A 22,724-nucleotide genomic window follows, 5' to 3' on the forward strand; every position below is an offset into this window, starting at 1 on the left:
TCCTGGGCTGTCAAAGCCCAGCTCCCAAAGGAGAGATGTGAATGCCAAAGCCCTCGGGCCCAGCCTGCCTTGTGCCCCTCCACAGAGCCAGCTGAGGGTCACTGTCACCCCTCGCCACCAGCTGCAAGCCTGAGATCCTTGAGGACTTGCTCTGAACCAGAGTGCTAGAAGCCAGCATGGAAGCCAGCAGCGCACCCAGGCCCCGTCACGGCAGCGGAGAGCTCTCCGGCTCTCCGGAGAGGCAAGGCCCCTCCCCAGTCAGCCTGTGGGTCTGCCTGCCACAGAGTCAGCAGGTCCAGGCCCTGAGCTCGCCCCTGCCTGAGCAGCACTGCTGTGAGCAGCTGTGTTGTCCTGTCTCCAGTCCCCAGAGAACACCTGAGGTCCCCATCTGTCTGCCGGCTGTCAGGCGGTGGCTGGGAGGCCTTGCCCATTGGGAGGGGTTTTCCCCAGTTGCCCCACCCTCCTGCCACCTGCTGTCAGGTCACCTGTGGTGACAGACTTTCTGTGCCAGTTCCTCGTGTGCCCTTGTCTGGCTCTATGTCACTGTCCAGGCAACAAGGGGACCCCTGGGAGGGCTGCTCTGCGGGGAGCTGGGGCTTTGAGCAACTGGACTAGCAGAGGCCTCTGCAATTCTGCGGGCAGCAGGGTCACCGGAAGTCCCCTGGTGTCTCTGGGCCATACCAGGTGTGCAGCCCCAGCAAGGCGGGCCGCAAAGTAGGCCACTTTCCAGGAGGGAGCAGGCCACGGTGAGCGCCCACAGCAAAGCAGTGACCTAGTTCAGAGACACACGGCTGCCGCGGGAGCAAGGAAGGAGGCTGAGGAGGCCGTCCGGGCTGCTGCCGGCAGGACCTTGTCCCCGCCGTTCCCTGGAAGGCCCCGGGAGAATGGGAGGGGATCAGCTCTGAGTGCAGCATCCATGGTCCATGGGGATCCAGGGACAGAGTTAGGAGCAGGAGCGACATCAGCCGGGATGCCACGTCCTGGAGCCACCATGACAGGCCACCCAGGAGCCTGCTCTGTTGCAGCCAGTGCCCCCCGGGCCAGGAAGAGCGATCCCCGGGGCTGCAGCGGGGGCTGAACTTGCAAAGCTGGGCCTCTCTGTGCACACCCTGGGGCCCCGCAGCCCCCACCCCCAGGCCTTACCAATTTTTTAAGACAAGAGTTGTGATGAGAGCAGCGATGACCATGATGAGGGAGACGGTGATGGTGATGATCTGATGCACAGCCAAACCTGGAGAGGAGGAGACAGGGGTCAGGGACTGGGGCCTGCACAGCCGGGGTGCAGGCAGGGGCTGCTGACCACCACCCGGGCCAGGCGCCAGCTCCGGTCTCTCCCCTTGCGCCCCTCAGTCCCAGAGCTGTGACCTGGCCCGTGGGCAGAGTCCCTGTCATCCCCGCTGAGACTTCACCTGCTGCCTCTACCTGGCCTCCGTAGCGCTGCTGAGAGGTTCCCTGAGGACCTGCACCCACCTACCTGCTGCACCTGGGTGGATTCTGCTCCCCGACACTGGAGCCATGAGTAGGGGTGGGGAGCAGGCCTGAGAGCAGGGCAAGGTTTGGCAAAGGCAGAGCCTGGATGGCCGAGGCCTTTAGGGGAAGAGGAGTTGCAGACTTGCAGCCCTCAGGCTACAAGGATCACTGGGAGGCGGCTTCTTCTTTCCAGAGCCCTGCCTGGGTTGCTCACTGTCTGATGGAGGCCTCTGGTTTAAGAGGGAGCTTCCCAAAGAGGATCCATTCCTGGCCTTGCTGCCCTGTGCCCTTTCGTGGCAGGGGAAGGAAGTGGGGGGGGGACAGCAGGACAGGCTGCTTCAGCAGCAGGACAGTCACAACTTGACCAAGAGCTGTCTGCTACTAGTGAGGCAGATGGCAGAGGACAGCCACCTTCTCACCCCTCCTGATGTCCTCACCACAGCCACAGTCCTTCCTGACCACATCTGCCACCCACTGCCAGGGACATGGGCCTGCATACATCCTCCACTGGCCAGCCAGAGCCACCTGGAGGGCCCACCTTCCTGGCTCTGTCCTTCTGCTGTTGGCCAGAGCTGCACCTGGAGGGCAAAGGCCTGGGGCTTTTGGAGTCAGCCCAGGAGAGCATCCACCCTCCCCAGGTGCCGACCTGCCACACACCTGAGGCTTCCCCTCCTATCTCCCCCGAGTACCCATCTTAATGCCCACTTTGCAGAGATGCTCTGGTCTGACCTGGTGGCTGCAAGGAAAGAACACATGTGTGCGTTCCCTCGTGGCAGATTGCAGAGTGTCAAGATTTTCCTGGCGGCCTCCCAGAGACAGAGTCTCACAAACAGATGTTACCTCTCCGCTAAATATGATCCTCTTGGGGGAAACTGTTCATAAATGATTAAAAGTTGGCACAACCAGAAGCCAGCTGTCTCCCCTTCCCCCTCTTTTGGGGCTACTGTCATTGGTCAGGCGGGACCCAGGGAAGCCACTGGAGGAGCACCACCCGGAAGCCATGGAGCCCATCCGGGAGTGCCACGGCCCCGTCATGCATCTTTCATCCACTGGCTCAGAATCGGCTTGCTGAGCACTTTCTGTGCCAGCCCCGATGCCACCTGAGGGAACAGCCACTCCAGTGCCTTTCTCAAAGTGGTTGTGTTCACTGCGACACCCGTGACTAGTTCACGGCACCTGGTGTAAACCCTGGGCAAGTTTTCCTACTCCTCCAAGCAGCCGCATCATCTTGCCAAGGGATGGAAGCTAAGTTAGACTAGAGGAAGCACCTCCAGTCTTGCCAGCCACGGAGCACCCACCAGTTCCAGGAATCCCTGCGTTTCACCAGGTCCTCTGAGGCCCAGCAGAGGCCACATGGGAGGAGTCAAAAGGATGTGCGGTTCAGTGGACAGCCACGGAGAGGTGGGTGACTGCTCAGTGTCCTCTTTTGCCCTCTCTGCCCACTCCCATGGGCCCGGTCAAGTGACAGCCATGCTGTTATGAAGAGTATGTGCTTGGCCTATGCCTGTGCTTTTGAGACAGCAGGAGGCAGAGACGATGATGGGGATGATGGTGGTCACAATTACGGATGTGATGATGACAGTGTTGATTATGGTGGTGAAACCATGACGACGTGACGATGATGGTGAGGGATGGTACTGGTGATGATCATGATAGCGATGCTGACGTTGACAGTGCTGATTGTGGCCATGGTTCTGGTTGTGGTGATGACACTGTTGATTATGCTGCCAAACAGTGATGGAGATGGTAATAGCGGTGATGTGATGGATGGCGGTGGTGGATGATGGTGATGGCCGATGGTGGTAGTGATGATGGTGATGGTGGAGATGGTGATAATTGAGCTTATTTTGAGGAAGAGAAGATGGTGATTATCACTACCACCCTCAACATCACCATCACCAAAATACTCACCAACACCATCATTACCAACACCGTCCCATCACCACCACCATCACCATGGCCACCACTGTTGTCATGAGGATGGTGATGGTGGGGATGGGGGTGATGGAGACGATGACAGTGGTAATAACGGTGGTGACAGTGATGAGGATGAAGAAGATGCTGACCCTCGTGATGAAGGTAATGATGACCGCAGACATGCTCAACAGTGGTAGCAAATGATAAGTGTTGTTGATCCATCAGTTCCTAGCAACAACTCAAAATGCCAGATGCTGTCATTACCGACCACGGAGGGGAAAACCACGGGGGGCGGGGCTTGCGACATCCTCTGATCATACAGGATAAGGTGCCTGCTGAGCCTTGCGTTAGACAGTGCCAGCTCAGACATGGCCGGTCTAAATGTTGGTGGTCTCTCTCCTCATCCTTTCCTCTTTCTGTGCTAGGGTTGGCTCCTCTCCCCTCTACAAGCCCAAGAGAGAGTACGCTTCTACCCTCACAGACACAGGAGCTTATCCCCACCCCTCTCTTATGGGCAAGCCCACTGGGGATGGCTGCAGATGCACACCACAGGTCTCTCAACCATTTCTTGGTATGTCACACACTGGTTCCCATAAAAAATAAATCTTTGTTTTGGTGGGTTAAATTTGCCATCTTCTGAGCCAGGATTAGAGAACGGAACATCTGCAAAGATGGGGATGTAAAAGAGTAAAGCACGGGGTGAGCCCAGGTAGCAGGAGGGACTGGTCCAGCCTGGGACGCTGGGCTCTGTCCCCGCTCTGAGTGCCCCCTTATGAGAACGCAGCCCTCCTCTCTCCGTTCTCAGTATCTGCAGCCAGGGAGACCCAAGACAGCACCAGATTTTTGATCTCTCCTCTTGCTAGTAAAAGAGTTCTTCCTTTGGGGTGAATCTCTGCAGTGGCTAGAAATCTGAGAAGAGAGGAGTTCCACAACCCGCTGATCATCATGGTTTAATTCCTCCCATCCTGTGAGTACAGGAAAGCGCTGGTTCTCCTCTTCTAATGGATCAAAAAAACTGAAGCCCAGAGAGAAAAGCGGTTGATTCAGAGGACCCCTCACCGGTGACTCTGAGAACAGAAACCCAGTTCCTTACTGGGGTCCTCTTCCATCCACAAGTTCCCTAAAGATTCCCACTCTCCTCCCCCACCACACACCCACACACACACTGCCTGACACGGTTATCATGGAACGAGAGCTGCAGGCCTCACCATCAACCTTGTAATTGAACAAAAAATAAAAAGCCAGGGAGTGGAAGCGGGGGTGAACGACAGAGCACCAGCGCGCCTGTTCCGGAGGCCCTTCCCTTGCCTTTGGTGTGAATTTCCTCTGCTGGACTTCCCAAATTAAAATTTAGAGGAAGCAAAATGTGGTCGATACCCAGCCAGGAGAACCTGGATGATGTACAATAGCAACACAGCGGCTCCACTCTCCTGAGTGATTTCCTCACGCTGGGCACGTTGCTAAGTTTTAGCACATGTGATGCAGTTCCTCCAGAGTCATCCTGCCATTCCCGTATCTGTCTGGCTTAACAAGAGCTGAGGCTCACAGAGGTGAAATGACTTTCTTCTGGTCACCTGGCAGAGCCAAGAAGAAAGGCAATTCTCTCCCCTGGAGTGCCTAAGAATAATCCAACATACAACCAACATTACAATGTTAAACTAACCCAGGAAAAATATTTTTTCCTCCCCTGGCAACTTTGCTTGCAAAGAAAACCCACAAGTGATTCAAAGCCTGGCAGGTGGGCTCTGCCGGGCCACCAGGTTCCTGAGTCACGGCTGTGAGAAGAAACTGCAGACTTGAACAAAGACGAGATGCCTTGCTCTGTGGTCCGAATAATGTTTGCAGGAAATGCTGTGGAATGAAACATCTGCAAGGATGCCTCATTGTGTCCTGTCCCTTTCTGGAAGGCTGGCTACTGAGAACAGATCAGCACCCCAGGTGAGACACATAACGTTTAAAGCGACTGTCCTAGCATTTGGTACTCCCTGAACGCCAGTGGTTGTTTCCTCGTGTGAGTGCCTCAAGTCTTCTTGTGGGTTTCAGGTAGACAAGCCTTTTTCTTAAAGCACCAGATAGTAAGATTTTAGTTTTCTCAGGCAGTATGATCTCTGTGTGAATCAGCTTTGGATTACTATAACAAAGCACCAGAGGCAGCTGACTTTATAAAGAGAACAGTCTTATCTAGTCCACAGTTTCGGAGGTTGGTACAGTGTGGATCTTAAATATTCTTCACAGGCTCTGGTGCTGAAGGCTTGGTCCCTGGCTTTTTGTGCTATAGGGAGGTTGGGAGCAGGGTGAGTAAGGCCACGGGAGTGCCCTTGCAGGGGACATAAAGACTCCCAGCTGCCACAGAGTGATCAGCTTTGCTTGCCACACTCTCTAGATGTTCCATCTCTCAGGGTCCAAAGCTGTGGGGCCAGGTGACCAAGACTGAAACCCTAAAACCGTGAGTCAAAGCAAATCCTTCTTCCTATGAGTTGGTGTCTCGGGTTTCTTGCAGGAACGGCAAACAGACCAGAGTGCAAACACAAATGGGCAAATGCTCCTACCTTGAGCTAGGGCAGAGATACCAAGCCCACACTGCCCCAGAGAGGGAGCGCCCTGAGGAACAGGATCTTTCACTAGGCTCCACCTCTGAAAGGTTCCACTCCCTTCCCAATGTCCCCATCCCGGAGACTAAAACTCACTCACAATGAACCTTTGGGGACACGCAAACCTGCCTATGCCACAGCCGTCTCTGTCTCCGTGAGGAAACTCTCACTGTAGTGCAGAAGCAGTCCGGACGATATGTAAACAAGGGGGTGAGTCCCGGGAAACTGTCCACAGAAGCTGGGGCCACATCCGGTCCTTGGCCCGTGGCTTGCAGACCTCTGAGTTAGTGAAGCGCCAAGGTGATTTGCTTGTAAATTACAGAGAATTGCACATATATTTTGAGCGACGGGTGAAACCTGAGACTCAAGCTGCAATCTTCTGATTTGACAGACTGAAATTTTCCTACTCCATCATCAAGGGGTTTTGTCTGATGGGATTTTCCCTGGCCGCTGTCAAGACATTTGGAAGACATTCCCAGCCTCTAACTTAGGGTAGGGCTGTGACACCCAGCAGCAGGTGGGCTCGCCCTACTGGGCTTGGCAGCGTGAAGCAGGTGCAGAGAAGCTCCCTTTGCGTGATGCTTCTCCAGAGAAGTCAGCTAGGCAGGATTCTTGACTTTTGGGAATCAAAACTCAGGAAGAAACTGATCAATTTAATCCCTTCAATGGCCCTCAGAAATATCTCAGCCCCACGCCTGTCTCAATACTCTCCACTCACACTGAAAAGAAGCTGCATCTTGCAAAAGACAAGAGCATTCTGACCCTGCAGCCACTGAATGGAGCAAGAGCTCCTTGCTGTGGTGTCAGGAAAGGGCTTTTCCCAGCCAGGCACATGGCACCATCCTCCAGCTTCGGTCTGCACTCATGGGTGTCCCTCCACGCAGGGACTGTCCGCTCCAGCTAAGTCTCTGGTGCCCAGTAAATAATGCCAACAGGAAAATCCATCCCACAAACCCTACTGACCCAGGGCAGGCCAACCCTTAAATAGTCTCCGTGCCAGCTGTCAAGTAGACTGAGATTTGGTTGACAATGATGTCACCTAAAGGAACGTATACTCCCTGCCCCCAAGACAGGAAAACACTCCCCAATTTTTCCTCTCCATTTCCAAGGTCACTACTGAATCCCATCCTCAAACTCCTTGCCAGGGCGCCCCATGTGGGACTCTTGCTTCCCTTTCCTGACAGGTGCTATTGTTCCTGCTAATTTAGGGGCTCTTTCTGCGCCCGGTAATTGCCGCTGTATACTAATGTGCTAGGAATCAGCTGCCATCCCCCTAATGAAAAATTATACCCAGAATAATGGATGGGGACAGATGGATTACCAAGCTCCGCATCAATCAATAGGGCTTTTATGGTTATATTTGTGGTGGTTTGTAATAAGATCAGGTCCTGAAGATTGATGTGGAAGTTGGTAATCCATCTCTGGGTCTGAACGAGGTCCTATTAAAAGAAGCAGAATCAAGCACAAGCCATTGTCCATGGCTAAAACAAACCCGCCATGGGCTTGCTCTTCCAGCGTGTGGGGGTTTGGAGCTCAGTTGGCCGTCATGCCTGGATGGAGGTGGGAACGGTGGCCCTGGGACTTGGCAAGGCAAATGGATGGCATTTCTGTGCTCATCATAGCTCATCTGACAACACAGGGGTCTCGTGAGGCCATATTATGGGGAAAAGCGGAGACCACAGGAGGTTAGGAAGTCTGTCCTGAGGGGATCTAATAGGTGAGAGGTGGCACTGGGTAGCCAGGAAGTGCCCGTGCCGGCACGTTTACAGGGAAACAGGGCCACTGGCTGTCACAGCAAGGTCAGGAAGAAGCACACTGCTTTCTCCGTGACCCTGCAGGGCTGAGCGTATTAGCCAGGTCCTCCTGAGAAGCAGAACAAACAGGACAGAGAGAGATTTATGAGAGGTACAAGGGAATCGGCTCACTGATCACAGGGCCCCTAAGGTGTTCCATCTGGGTCACCCGCAAGTGAGAGTCCTGCAAGTCGGGTGGTGTGGTTGGGTCTGAACCCCATTCTAGGCCCAGCCGAAGCCCTGAGACCAGAGTGGGGGTTGGGGTGGAACTGGCGGAAATCCAGGAGTCCAAAGGCCTGAGATCTGCGATGTCTCGGGACAGCAGCTGTGTGCCCCAGCTCAGGAAGACAGAAGCCACCTTTACTCTGTTTTTCTGTTCTGTCTGAGCTCTCGGCTGATCTGACAGGCGTGCACATGACTGAGTGCGTCACGCTTGGTCTCCAGAGTCCCATGCTGACCTCTCCCATGAACACCATCACACACATGGCCAGAAGTACCCTTCCGCCATCCAGCGGGACACCCCTCAGCCCAGCCTCGAGAGCACTGGCCTGACTCGGGGAGCTCCTCCAAGCCCAGCCTCTCTGCAGATGAAGTCTTCTCTCGTAGAAGCCCCCTGGCTCAGGAGGGGTCATACGCTCTAGAGAATAGAGCCCCACCGAGTCGACCTGCCCAGTGAAAGGGAGGCCCCAGGGGTCACCAAGGGGAGCTCAGATGGGGGAGTCGTGATCTTCAGCTGGGAACATCTGGCAATGTCTGGAGACGTTTCTGGTGACCACGACTTGGTAGGAAGTGGTTCTGTAGGCCCGCAGTGGGTAAAGGCCAAAGTAGCTAGTGACCACCCTACAGTGCAGAAGACCACACCAGCAGAGAGAAGAATTTGGCCCAAATGCCAACAGGGCAGAGGAGTCTTGAGAAGCCATGGGTTCGAGGGTAAGAAATGCTCCTTTGTGGCCTCAAAAGGCAAAATGTAAGCCATCCCCGGTCCCCTCCCTTTTTGGCCCCCTTTCCCAAAGCTGTTTCCTGCCTAACAAGGCAGACATTGACTTCCTGTGTATCTGTAGCGCCTACAGCAGGATGCTATGACCTAGCCTCACAGAAGACCATGCCCACCTTGATCTGAATCAACTCAAGCGCAGCTCTAACCCCACAAGGGGGCGGAAGGCACAGGGAAACCGAGGCAGGTTCCCAAGATGGCGCAGTGCAACCAGGGTCCCCAGAACCCCTTCAGATTCCGTAATTATCTAGAAGAATGCACAGAGCTGAGAAGGCCATTCTACTTGTGATTACAGCTGCTGTAGCAGGGGACACAGCTCAGCCTGGAGCAGGCTCTAGGCCACGTCCAGGGGAGACTGGCGGGAGCCCCTGGGGTACCCTTCCCAGAGCAGGGACGTGGACACGACTGACTTCTCCCAGTGACAAAGTGACAACACGTGTTGGGTATTGCCAGCAAAGGACCCCAGTTTCTGTGGGGCTTGGCCCCGTAGACACGGCCGACCACCTGCACGGTTGCCCTTAGTTTCTATTCTGCACTGTGGCCCAAGGCCCCTGTGTCAAGGCAGTGCTACCAGACAGCATCTCAGGGGCTCCACGGTCTCTGCTCTGGGGCCAGGACAAGGGCATTTCTCTGGGCAGGTTGGCACCTTGCTGTACCCACTGGAGGACACAGCAAGGGGAGATCTGAACCCAAGCAGGCTTGCTGTGAGTGCCAGCCTCTGCCTCCTTCCTGCACACCTCTGAGGACGCTCTCCTCTGCGCACAGGCAGCAGCCATGGCGCCATATCCTAGAGAGACTTGGGGGATCATCACAGGCACTATACTGGCCATGGGCCCCAAAAGGGACCTAAAGCTGACCCAGGCTCGGCCAACACTGCCTCCCTGGGCTGCCCATGCCAAGGAGCAAATTCCTGCGACAAAAGGATCATGTTTGCACTCGGCAACTCCTCAGAACTTGAGAAGACACAATGCCGCAGAAGTTCAGAAATGCCGGCCTGGGGACACGCCTTAGCCAGAATGAGACAGAGACAAGAAGGCCATGTGAGGGTGGACCCGGGGGTGGAGGCAGTGGCCACACATCAAGGGATGCCTGGAGCCTCCCGAAGCCGGAAGAGGCAGGGGCCCAGACCTTCTGCCCTCTCACCTGCCCTTGTAGATGCCGACCCACACGCTGAGCTCTGAGGTACAGGCCAGGACACCGTGGCCCAGGCTAATCTGGCCCACTGACTGACTTTGCAGCTAAAGTTTTATTGGGACACAGCACTGTCCATTCATTTGCATATTTTCCTGGCAACTGAGTGGTTTCCATGGAGACCTCCTAGCCCATAAGCCAGATACATTTATGCAGCCCTTTAAGAAAATGCTCATGACCCTGCCTTAGAGGACCCCAGAAACCCAGAGTGGGCACTGAGGTGTGGCATACTGGCCAGCAGCAGCAGCAGCTTCGTCACCACCATGGAGGTCTGCCAGGCACAGCAGCCCTTTGTGGAGAGCAGGGAGAACAATCAGCGTTTCTGAATTCAGTTCAGGGCTGTGGAAGTGGGTTACACACAGAAACCTGGCCATGTCCATCTGCTCCCTCACACCAACCATGGCCAGGCGCCGGCAGCGACCAGGACGCTGGGCAGGGGCCAAGGGGATGTGGTTCCTCAGCCATGACCACTGGCTCCTTGATGACCACATCTTCCCGCACAGAGGGCCCAGTCCCACAGGAAGGCATGGCCCTCGGAGGTGAATTCCCACTCCCGGTCTGCCACATGGCCAGCACAAGAGCTGCTGCCTGGACCGCTGTCTCTAAGGACACAGGCGGCTGCACATGGAGCTCGTGGCAGATATGGAAATGACCCACTTCTTCCTCCCTCCCAGCTGCATCCGTATAATTCCACGAATGATGCAGCTCTGAGGGTGTGGGCGGGATCGGGCTGGTGTGCTGCCAAGGCAAGGCCAGGGGTCCGGGAGGGGTCACCGCAGGCGCTCACCAGGGAGGGGACCAGAGAGCAGAGACTCTCAAGGGCCACACAGGAGGGTGCCGGGCACCACGTGAGCTGCAAAGTCTGGTCCACACCCACACCCACCAGTACCCGCGCCTGCCTCAGCAGGACCTGCACCCCACCCGAGCAGTGGCCCGCACCTCGTCCTGATAGAAGCTACTCTTAATCCATAAATGGAGAAAGGATGGACGCATGAAGCAGAGGTGGCTCTGTCCACATCGGGGCTGTGCTTCCTCCTGGTGGTACCGGGCACGGGTCACCTGCCCTCACATGTGCCTTGTGCACAGGTGGCTCTGGCAGAGGCCGTGTGGGGTGGGCAGCCCCGGCTGTGGGAGGAAGCTGCCCAGCTGACCCTGGACAGCGGTCCTGCCGTGGTCAGGGATTCCAGTCCACAGGAGGCTCGGAGCCTTGGGCTGGGCATCCTGGGCTCACCGGGGTACCTGGTACACTCAAAGCCAGCTCATTCGATGGAAGGACCCGCACTGGCGGCCTCAGAAAGCCCAGGGCGCTCGGAACATCACCACCAATTCTGGTCATGTCCACCTCCAGGGGCCTGGCCTCATAATCTTTGTCTTTTGGGTTTTTTAAAAGAGTGGACTCTCGGGGTTTATATCTGGACGTCCTCTCAAAGCTGCACGTTCTCTCAAAGCTGCACGTTCTTGAAGGCGGGGCTTTCAGAAGGTGACTAGACCACGGGCCGATTTTAGATGGAAACTGCCCCTTCCACCTTGCAGCTGCAGGTCACCCAGGAGACGCCTCTTCTGTCCCTGGGCTATCTGGGGAGCCATGCTGTCATCAAGCAGACAAGTGACATGCATAGCGTGCCCTTCTCTGAGGACCTGCTTAGGTGCTGGGTCCTAGCGTCTGCTCCCTTATTCCCTGAAGACCCTGACTCTCCTCCCAAGAGCCTGAGGTGACCTCTTTGTCTGCAGAAGGCCCTGAGGGCGGAAAAGCAGGGACGTTCCACAGGGCTAACAGCTGTGCCCAAGCTACTTGTGTAGGCACCATCAGGCAGGCCACAGCGGGGTCACAGAGCAGGCAGAGAAGCCCCTGGTGCCCCCTAAGGGGCTGAGGGTTCAGACACCAACTGTCCCCACAGCAGGCATGCGATCCTCTGTGCCCAGGCCTCCCTCCCCAGAGGGACTGCAACCAACAGAGCCTACCCCGGAGGCAGGAGAGAGGGCCCTGCAGGCCTGAGGCAGGGGACGTGGGACGTGTCCTCACGGCAGGCCCGAGCCTCCCCTCCTCCAGCCCCACTCCCCCAGCTCTCATGGCTGCTCCAGGGTGGGCCTGCTGGTTTGCATGTGGGCTATTGTCCTGAGAGGGACAGGACCGGTTGGGCTGAGGGGCCTTGTAGCAGAGCCCACTGTCCCTGTCATCCCTCACCCCACCTGAGCCACAGGCCCTGACACGTGAGAGGACAGAGGCCCACTGGAGGCTGGAAGCCTTGAGACTTGGGCTGTTTGTTACGCAGCTATGGCTGTGGCCAGAAGAGGGGACAGCAGTGTGGTGTAGGAGGGCCTGCACAGACAGGGACAGCAGTGGCCGGCCTGTGAGGCCCCAGGGCAGGGGCAGCCACTAACGAGAGACGCAGGGCAGGAGCCACCGCCCCAATGCCCCAGGACTTGGCTTCCGACCCAGGGGCCACATCTGCCCTTCCAGCCCCATTCTGACTCCGTCATCCCTCACACGGCTGTGTCACACTCGGGAAGGGACAGGAACAGAGCTTCCGGCTTTCTAAGGGAGAGAAGGTCAGGGGGAGGGTAGTGGGCTGCCAGGAACCTCCTCCAGGCTGGGCCCAGGGTGCAGCTCCCCTCCTTCCTGACCCCTCCATAAACCCTGCGCTGGGTTCTGTGCGGTTCGCCTTGCAGGACGCGCTTTCCTGTCTAGGCCCGCTAGCTCCGAGAGCCCCAGGAAACGGAGCGGCCTCTGAGTGACCCCCAGCACTGGACCTCGGTGCAGTCCTCCCACCAAGCAGGTGTCTGAACGGCTAGCAGAACAGTCCTGTGACCTGCAGGACGTGGGCTCAGGAGCACAGCCTGCCGTTCCTGTCGGAGGTCAGGGTTGGCGGCAGCTCCTCTGGTCCTGCCAGAGGCGGCCCAGGCCATCACAGGCCCTGGGGCTGCAGCCCATCCTGGGAACAGCGGCTGCTCAGGAGGGCGGGCCTGCTGCAGTGTCTGGCCTGGACCAGCGCCTGCTCTGGAGTTGGGATGGCCAAGCCACGCCCACTGCCACAGCGCCAGGACATCCCCGAGCTAGCCCTGCGCTCAGAGCTGGTGACCCCGCCTCCGGGTCATTCACGCTGTCACCCTGCTGGCTGCTTTCTGCCAGGCCAAGGCTCACCAGGCTGGACAGCTGCTGCTGGTGGGGGTTGGGCTCAGAGACAGCAGCTCTGGGGCAAGGCTGCCCACTCCACTCCAGACGGAGCCCACCCTTGGCCAATCCTGTGCTCATTCACTCCTGAACTTACCCGGGGCCAGCATGCACCACTTTGAGCTGTTCAGGCTCAGCAAACACTGTCACACTGGCTACCCAGACTGCATCCTCCACATCCGATGGGTTCCACAGCCGCCTTGGCGCCTGGGAGTTCTGGGCCCCGCCTGCCCCCAGAGAGAGTCCTGCTGGTGGGAACAGCTGGACCCTGCACCTCGTGTTTCCTCTTAGTCCTCTCCCACCTGCGCCTGGGGGAAGCCCCACTGGCCACAGTGTCCAGGTGGATCCCAGCCCCCCACAGTCCTGTTGTCATGGGTCCGGACCTGCTGCCATGGTCCCGAGCCAAGTCCCCCACATAGTGCTGTGATAAGCATTCTTCAGTACTGTCCTCCTGGACCTCAGGAGCTCTGAGCCGCAGCTCCGTGCTTAGGCTGAGCTCCCAGGTGGGGAGGGGAGGTCTGGTCCAGTCACCCTGGAGCGAGACCCAGAGCTGCTCACACAGTGGGCCAGGTGGTGGTGCAGCCTGAGTCCCCAGAGCCAGCGGGCACAAGATGGTCATCCCTGCTCCAGGACAGGAAGGGTGGTATGCGGGAGGGGTGACAGAGACAAGGAACAGAGTGGCCAGCACCAGGTCCCTGTGGGCCCCTGTGCTTTTCTGAGCCTCCTGGCAGGTTGGAGAAGGACATCGTTAAATACAGTAGCAGCTGCTCCTCTGTGCTACCAACAGCTGTTTTATTAGACACAGTAAACAGAAAAATAGTGCACTTAAAAGGCCCCAGAGCCCTGTCCCCACTGCCATCCTCTGAGCCCTTCTCCCACCAATGCCAGTGGCCAGTGGGGGGCGGCACATCCATCTGTGGCCAGTGGCCTACAGGGAGGGGTGCATGATGAGAAACATGGTGTCCCCCCAACCAGGGCCCCAGGCCAGCTGGGGAAGTCCTGCCTGGCACTCCTTGCATCCTGCCAGGAGACAGGCAGAGAGCTGTGAGCTCTGTGCCCAAGACAATGCCAGGGTCCAGGCTGAGGTAGGGGGACAACAAGAAGGAGGATGGGGGATGGGGGGCCAGGAGGGGTGACTCATGTAAGAGTTAGGAAGCCAACAGGAACATAACTGCTCTGCTCTGTGCACAGATCCTGTGACATTCTGACCTGTGTTTCCAAGGATGCTTATCCCCACACAAAAAGGACTGCTCCTCAGAGCCAAGGAAGCATCTGCGGGCTGGGGAGACAGAAAGAAAGGCTGAAACACTCGCAGAACGGTGGACCGTAATGAAAGACAGAAGCCCATTTTCCAGCCCACAAGGGCCTGACCTGGTCAGCAGCAGAAGACAGCCTCGGAGGGGTCACCAGCCGTTCTTGCACAGGGCCAGGCAGAGGCTCTGTGGGCCAATTGCTCATGGACACTGAGATTCAAATTTCAAATAAGTCTCAAGAGTTGCAAATCATTACCTTTTTGATGTTTTCAATCATTTAACTACTTAAGAGGCATTCTTCACTCTCAGGTTAGACCAATCCAAACAACAGACAAGATGTGGCCCATGGGCTACCACGATCAAACCCTGACGTGGAATTTCAAATAATCTCTATGGTTTTTCATACAAAGTTTCCAGCACTCAGCACCAAACCACCAGGCACACTAGGGGATAGGACCAGATGAGCAAAACCTAAGGAGAAAAAATAAACAACCAAAGACATAGTCTTGTAGAATGACTACATGCTGGAATTATCAAACACCAACTTTCTGATAACCATGATTAAAACACTAAAAAAGGATTACAAGATGTAAAATTTCAACAGAGAATTGGGACACATATACATACTAACAGTTATTATGAGTAGTTTGTATATGCATAATATATGTGAATATTTTTTAAGGAAATGAAGTTTATCCTTGCTAATCTCTATGTATGGGCCTTGAGCAATTCATCCTTCCTTTGGTGTACTGCTCTCCCCCATGTAATGGGGAACTAGAGCTGGACAAGCAGCCCTCCACCTGTCCTCATGAGCCTTGAGGTTGTAGCTTCCAGGCCTGGAGAAGAACCAGGTGCCTACTCCCTCCATATAGCGCTGTCTGCCTCCCACCTGTTTCCATACCATAGGGGATTCGGAAGTCTTTGGGGTGAGTAGTACCCAAAGGCCCTTGCTGCAATAATGATGACAGTTTTATAAAGGGGAGGAGATTCATGACAGGCTGTGGTCAGGGGTTTTATAAAGGGGAGGTCAGAACCTCCAGAGGCAAATCCAGGACAGCAGGACTGCTGAGGAGGTCCTGTGAGATGGTCCACAGCAAGTGATGGGGACAGGGAGCTACAGGGCAGGGCTGGTGGAAGTTTGCAAACAGAACAAGGAGGCCTGAGCAGCGCATGCTATGTCCCCAGGGCTCGGCAAGGCCTCCCTCTCCTCAGAGGCCCAGCTTTGCCTCTTGCCTCAAATATGGGTCATGGTGTCCTGCCTGTCTTCTAAGAAGCAAACGCTCATTGGAAGACTAACTTACCCAGGTGGCAGTGCACACTGAGGGTGGGTTTGAAGGGGACGCAAGGCCAGAAGCACTTTTAAGGTGGCAGTGGAGATTCGGCAAGGCAGGAAGATCCCAGGTCCCGGACCCAGGAGTGGCATCAAGAAGGAAGGCAAGTGTTGAGGCTGCCCTAGGAAAGCCCTGTGCAGACCTTGGGCAAAGACCTTCTCTAGCCAAGGGCACCAGGAGCAGCAGAAGTGGGAGGAGGCAGGAGGGCCACCCCTCAGCTCCAGACTTCAGGCCTCCAGAACTGGCAGAGAATGCATTTCCACTGTATTAAGCTTCCTGTGTGAGGGACGTGGTTAGGGCAGCCACAGAAGACAGAAGGGGCTGGCTTCACTATCTTCAACTCATGGGCAAAAGCGAGACTAAGCAAGGCAGAGATGCTTGTGCAGGTCACTACTGTCCTGTAAAGCAGCAGAGCCCCAAACCCCCCCATGCCGTCTCCACGCAGCCTCGAGTCCCAATCCTGGGGTGCACGGATGAGGACGCTGGGCACCTCCTCGTCCAGACTCCACCTGCAGTCCCCACCTGGCTGCCCGCTTCGGACTCAGCCAAACACACAAAGCCAACTCCACGCCCTTAGGAGGAGGCTTTTGCTCATGCCTCGACCTCCCCTTGGCACTTGGGGCTCTCCGAGGCTGGCAAAACTCAGGCCCGAGCCCAGTCAGTCCCAGCACCCCTCGCTGAGTAGCTGGCAAGTGTGGAGCAGACTTGGGAAGGCGACATCATTTCTTAAAACACCACAGAGCCAGGCCCGTGCTTGAGACTGGACAGCAGCACCCCCCAAGGTGCCCAGAGGTGCGAGGGCTGTGACAGGGAGATGGACAGTGGCCCGCATACCTGTGGCTCCGGGCAGCTAGAAGCTGGGCAGAGTGGAGCTTGCTTCCACCTCCGTGTGCCCATGGCGGAGGGCCCTGAAATACGCCATGTGGGAAATGACCACTGCAGATTCTTCCACAAACCTCGGGCCTTGGAGGGTGCCCCCAACCACCATTCGTCCTTCTCACTGTTACTTAGCACCATTGTGCGTCCTTATCTGGATCATTTCCTTCCGACTGCAGAGGAGATGGAGGTTTGGGGTCCCGTGCGGGGCTCCCTCGGCCCTCCAAGGGACTCTTCCAACAGCGTCTCCTCTGTGCCACACATGACCACGGGCCAGAGGGCCGGGAGGGCCGGGTGGCATCTGGGCCCCTGCACCAGCCGCTCGGGCCGGGCTTCACGTCCCCATGGGTCTGTGGCTCCTACCCGAGGGGGCCGTGTTTCCTGGGTTTGCCCATCATGCTTACTGTGGCTCCATGCTGGGCAAACCTCACACTCAGCCCGAGCTCACAGCAGTTGTTTTTTGCGTGTACACGGCGTGTGCAAGTGCGTGTGAGCGTGCACGCCATACACCGCTGGCTGGGCATGCTTGCTGTGTGCGCGCTATGTGCCCGCTTGCGCTCCCCTCCGGCCTCTCCCCCAGCCCACAACAGGCTCTCGACAGAGTTCAGTAATTGCTCTGCTGATTGAGTCATTGACCTCAGACAAATCACTTACAACCTCAGCCCACTCATCTGCGAGAGGAGAAGAATCAGGAGAGTCCGTTAATAATCACAGATCGTCACACAAAGGGAGGCCTGCAGGGTGTTCAGGCCCAGCAGCATGGCTCCCACGCCAAGAAGAACCCACACTCCGACACACAACCCACACACCTGTAATGACTCAGGTGACCTCCTGCCCCTGACTGAATGACTCTGCCCTCCCAGGCCAGTTCTACCCGCACCATGTCGCTGGAGGTCACGGTGGCGGGGACAGGAGGCCAGGTGCCTCTGTGCTTCCTGCCCCACTCTTCCCTTGACCCACTGGGCTGCCCTGTTTGGCGCTGTCCACAGATGGTCTCCCTAACGTCCTCACCCTGCAGGCTGAGTGGGGAATGTGGCTGTGGCACGCAGGATGCTGTGATATGCTTTCTCTGTAATCATATCATCGAGATGGAATCAGCAGTCCACACCACGGAAGTCAGGAAACCAATTACTCCCCAGTCAGTTTCAAGGAGGGAAGTTAGGAGACCACACTTGCACAGATTCCTGCAGACTGGGTCGAACCAACCCGACGTTCACTCTGGAAATCTGTCCCAGCTGCCCAGAGCGCTTAGGGGTTCAGGTCAAAACATCTGCGCCAGACAGTTGCTGACTTATGAAGTCATTCTGGCTGGACAGGTGGGAGCTCCCGGCAGGGCTGGCATCCACTCACTGCTGGCCTGGTGTCAACGAAGGACATATGAATGAACCAGTGAATGAATGAATGAATGGGTGCATCCTTGCGTCCCAGGAAGGATGAGTAATCGGGGTGCAGCAGGCACAGCTTTGGCCCCTGGGAAGTCTCCACCCATACTGAGTCCTGCTCCCATGCCCACAACCTGACCAACTCCCTCCCCCTCTCTCCGCCTCAAGCCCCACTCACACAGCTCCAGGTCTCAGGGCAGGTGCATGCTGTCCCCGAACCTGGCCCTGCAGCTGGCCCGTTTCCTAGAGGTCAGTACTGTCATCGCTGCGCACCTGTCCCTGCCAGAAGGCAGTGCCCAAGAGGAACATCGATCCCACGCATGGCGATGCCAGGACTCTGAGAGGGAGGCAAAGCGCTGGCCTTCTAGCTGGGGCAGCGGGAAAGAGGTCCTCCCTGCGCCCCAATCACCCCAGAAGGCAGCGACATTTTCTCCGAGTATGGGAGGCAAGTAAGCAGGTGCCGTGGGAGAGTTGCTGAGTGACACAGTGTGCTTCTCTGCCTCAGTTTACTTTATTTGGGAAACAGTTCTGAACATCAAGAAAAGGGGTAAAAGACACCTGCAGCCCCCTCCCCAAACCCTCCCAGCTTCCCAGGTCCTGCACAGCATCTGTGTGTCTCCTGCCATCCAAACAGCTTCCTGGTCCTTCTTAGATTCACAACCTGGGTACCGTCGAAGACGACACATCAGTCAAGCTCCCTTGATTCTGATTCGTCCGAATTTCCTCCTGGGTCAACTAGGTTTTGGGCATTGGGAAGTGTTACGGTTTGGGGTTTTCACAAGGGGAACAACATAACACAGGACACATATTTTATAAGATTATTTATAATAGTGACCCAAAAAGTCATATACAAGAGAGTGCAGGAAATCTGTCCACACACTAAAGACCAAAGAATCCCGCTGAGGGCCTGGATCTCATGGTAAGGTCCTCCATGAGTCCAGCTGGAAGCCTAGGGCCCATAACAATGACTCATATAGGCCTGTTTCACGGTCTGTGCTGGGAAGGCCCAAAGGTCAGTGGCGGAATCTAGGAAGTCTGTGCCAGTGGGATGAAGGATCTGTGCCTGCAGGATGAAGGATCTGTGCCTGCAGGCTGAGGGATCTGCCCTGGAGCCAGGAAGTGATACTCAGAAGAATCAAAGCTCCCCTGGAAGGTACCACGGCCATCCTCAGCAACAGTGAGGTCCTGAGCTCCTCTGATGATCAGGAAATCTGAGTTCCCATCAGGAAAGCCAGTGGGACAAGCTCCTCCAGGAGACTGAGCAGGGCACCATCCTCCCCTCCGGAGCCAGGAATTGATACTCAGAGTGAGGACCAGAGCTCCCCCAGAGTGAACCAAAGCCATCCTCAATGACAACAAGGCCCCAAGCTCCTTGGAAGATGAGAAGAGCCGGGTTCATCAGGAAAGCCAGCAGACGAGCTCCTCCAAGAGAACCAACAGCTCCTTACAGCTTCTCTCAGCTCCCAACAGCCTCCTTCTTCTTCTCCAGTTCTGCCTCTTATGCTGCTGGCAACAATCCTCAGGTGGGCTCCCGCACCCAGCACCACGCTTACTCAGTTCAGCTGGGGGTTACAAGTTGACCACCCGTTGTCAATCCACCACAGGAAGAAAATCAGGGGGTGCTGCTGCAGTCTTGGGGAACCAAACCTGGGCATAAGGTCACTTCCTCCCATCTGGTGGGGCAGCTGGGGGCTGCTGCGAGGCAGATATTCCTGTTTCATTTCTTACTCCTCAGAGATTCCCATTTCGAGCAACCGGTTGTACTGCTGTTTCTTATTTCCTACCAGGAACATCTCAGGTGCAGCAGGAAGGAGCCCACCCAGCCTGACTGTCCCCACCCGACCCTGACTCGCCCTCACTGCTGGGGCAGCAAGGTGTTCCAGGCTGACCCTGGTTCCCTGCTCAAGGCTGACATTAATCCTCTATCCAAAGAGCCCAGGTTCTTTCGTGGACAATGTCAGAAGCCAAGGCCTGAGCATGGGCTGTGTGCATTGCTTCCGGTCCACTCACCCTTTTGCTGTCTTCCCATGCCGTGAATGTAGCCCCTTCAGCCTGGTCACCCTGCCTTGGAGCCAGCTGATTACAGACTGAACCCCACAAACTATGAGCTAAATAAACCTTTCCTCCCTTAATTTTGGGTGCTGGTTATTTTGTCTCAGCAATGAGAGAAAAGTAACGAAGACAGGCCTCAATTACCAGACCCTGCCTTCCAGCTGGGACCTCCAGAGGCACCAAGGATGAAGGCCATGCCACAGAAGGGCACCTGGCCCTTGCCCTGCAACAGGCTCAGGTCCCTCCTTGGATAAAAGTCGTGATGAAATATACACAACATAAAGACGGCTGAGGAGCTGAGTGCGTTCACATCAACCACATCCAGGACTTTCTCTCTGCCCAAATCAGAGACTCTATCCCCCACTAAACAGTGACTCTCCTCCCCTCCGCTCCCCTAGTCCCCCGCACCTCAGTCTACTTCCTGTCTCTGCAGGGACCTCATATCAGTGCAGCCACTGTGAGCATCTGTGCCTCTGTGGCTGGCTTATTTCACTGAGCAGACAGCCTGCCCCCAGGCCCATCCACATGGCGGATAATACCATAATTTCCTCCCTTCCTAGGATGGAAGGTGTCCTTCTACCTTAGAAAGGGAGCGCCAGGGATGCTCACTGAGGGACACTGGGGTGGTCCCACCTCTTGGCTCCTGGAGAGGTGTGCTGCTGGACACGGTCACAGGTGTCCCTCTCAGACCCTGCTTCCAAAGAGAGACCCCTGAAGGTCCTTTCACCTGTAGGATTGGAGGGTCCCAGCTGGATGCAAAGGTGCAGGAAGCTACGCAGGAGGCTGTGGGGGTGGGCCTGAGTGGGGCCATTCGGACGCCAAGGACATAAGATGAGACCTCAGCTGCTAGTAGGGATGCACAGGAAATATGCACCTGGCAGCACTCACAGCTCAGCACCCATGGCCTTGACCGTGCCGCGAAGAGATCACAAGCACGAAAGAAAATGGGGGAAAAAGCACGGCACCCAGACCTGCTGCCTCCTCCCCCTCTTCAGATGGTTTTCTTTTTAAAAAATGTGCTCCAAGGGTCATTTCTGCACAGCAAGAGAACATGAAAAATACCAACAACTTGTGTGAAATACCAACCAAGATGACTAAGGGAGGCGGAGAGACGAAATGCAAATTGATCTCTGCCTCTTGGAGACTGGCTTAAGGATCTGTTCAAAATCAAATTAACTTTTTGACTTATTTCCCCAGAAAGCTCCAAAGGCAGCCAGGAGGGCGGCCATGGACACCGCAGGGAAGCGGGGCTTCGGGACTGCCCACAGCACATGCTCAGCTCCTGCTTCCGGCTCATCCCTCGACCCTAGCGATGGGATGGCAGCCTCTCCCTCAGGCTGGGGACCCAGAGGCAGATTTGTCCACTTGGCCTCCCGTGCGCTCCGTGCAGTTGAGCTCCAGGCGCCATGATGGAGAAGTCAGGCTTCTGGGGCAGAGGAGGAAGGTAGCCCTGCCCTGCTCTGACCCCGGACCTGAACCCAGTGTGCCCCCTCTGCACCCGAGCTGCTTTTTCTGCGGCCTGGAGGGCTCTCCCCTGGTGTCCTGCACATGGGCCCAGCTGGCTCACCACTACCAGCAGGGATGTATTACTGGTGATGTTTCCGGGCATCACCCTGGCTGGCATCCAAGGAGGTACGTCTGCGGCATGGCCAGGGCTGCCACTGCGGGACTGGATGGATGAATGCCGTATGTGCTTCAGCCTTCGCCTCCCTCTCAGCTGGGACAGACAACTGATGCTGAGGCGCTGGCTCTGGGTGTTGTTGCCCTCCTGACAGATGGGCCAGGAGAGAAGTGTGACGCTGCAGATGTCACCAACGCCACCAAAACCTCAGCTGGGAAGCCGCGTTCTCAGCAAGCACCGTGCACACAGGAAGCTGAGCAGCCCCTTGGGGAGCCGAGTCCAGGCACCTCCATGAGAAGGGGCGCCCCACCCTCAAGCTCATCATCCCTGGGCAGTGACCCCTGGCGCACAGGACCCCTGTTGGCGGCAGCAGTTGGTATTTCCGTAGTTTTGTCTAAACTCATGAAAATCAGCCTGGGAAGCCCAGAGCCCAGCACCAGAGCTCTGACCAAGTGGCCGTAAGGCGATGGAGTTGCCCTGGGCTGGTGAAGAGGAAACAACAGGGCCTCCCTGCTCCCAGCCCGACCCAACCCCTGCCGGGTGGTCGGTGCTCAGGCTCCACACCCAGGGCTGGTGCAGGCAGATACTCTGCAGGTCCTTCCACCACCGTGCCTGCACGTGGGCCAGCAAGAACCCTCCAGGCCCAGGCTGCTCCATCCCACCCCCAAGCCACAACCGTGGGCCAGGCGGGGCCAGCTGGACCAGCATCCCCATGCCATCCGTGACACTGTAACAGGAGGAGGACAGCCAGTCGTCCCTGCACATGTACGCAGGACCAACATCAGCAGAAGTGACTGACTGGAGGGAAGATATTGGAAGCAAGCTGCCTCTGTCCCAGACACACAGACTTCCTTCCCCGCCACAGCCACCTAGCAGCACAGCCTCATGGCTATTTCCACGGTATCACACTGCGTTCGGTATGGCAAGTCATCTAGTTGTGACTCTCAGGACACAGCAGGACAGAGAGGTGACAGTCCATAAAGGGGACCCGAGCACCCCTGCGTCTCAGTGTCCTGGGTCCATCCAGACCCCTGCAGACACAGAAGGACAGTTCAGGACCGGCTCTGTTCTGTCCTGTCCT

At 56.5% G+C, this 22,724-nt stretch overlaps 1 protein-coding gene across 1 annotated transcript in view; it reads right to left on the reverse strand.

The window, feature by feature from the left end:
• Ajap1 (adherens junctions associated protein 1) overlaps nt 1-22,724 on the reverse strand; it is a 108,024-nt gene that overhangs the window by 17,503 nt on the left and 67,797 nt on the right. Inside the window, exon 3 of the mRNA XM_005404124.2 lies at nt 1,144-1,231. Coding sequence (XP_005404181.1) covers nt 1,144-1,231 — 88 coding nt within the window. The remainder of the gene's footprint in view (nt 1-1,143; nt 1,232-22,724) is intronic.

The sequence above is a fragment of the Chinchilla lanigera genome, unplaced genomic scaffold, assembly GCF_000276665.1.
Source record: "Chinchilla lanigera isolate Chin_1 unplaced genomic scaffold, ChiLan1.0 scaffold00085, whole genome shotgun sequence".
NCBI lineage: Eukaryota > Metazoa > Chordata > Mammalia > Rodentia > Chinchillidae > Chinchilla > Chinchilla lanigera.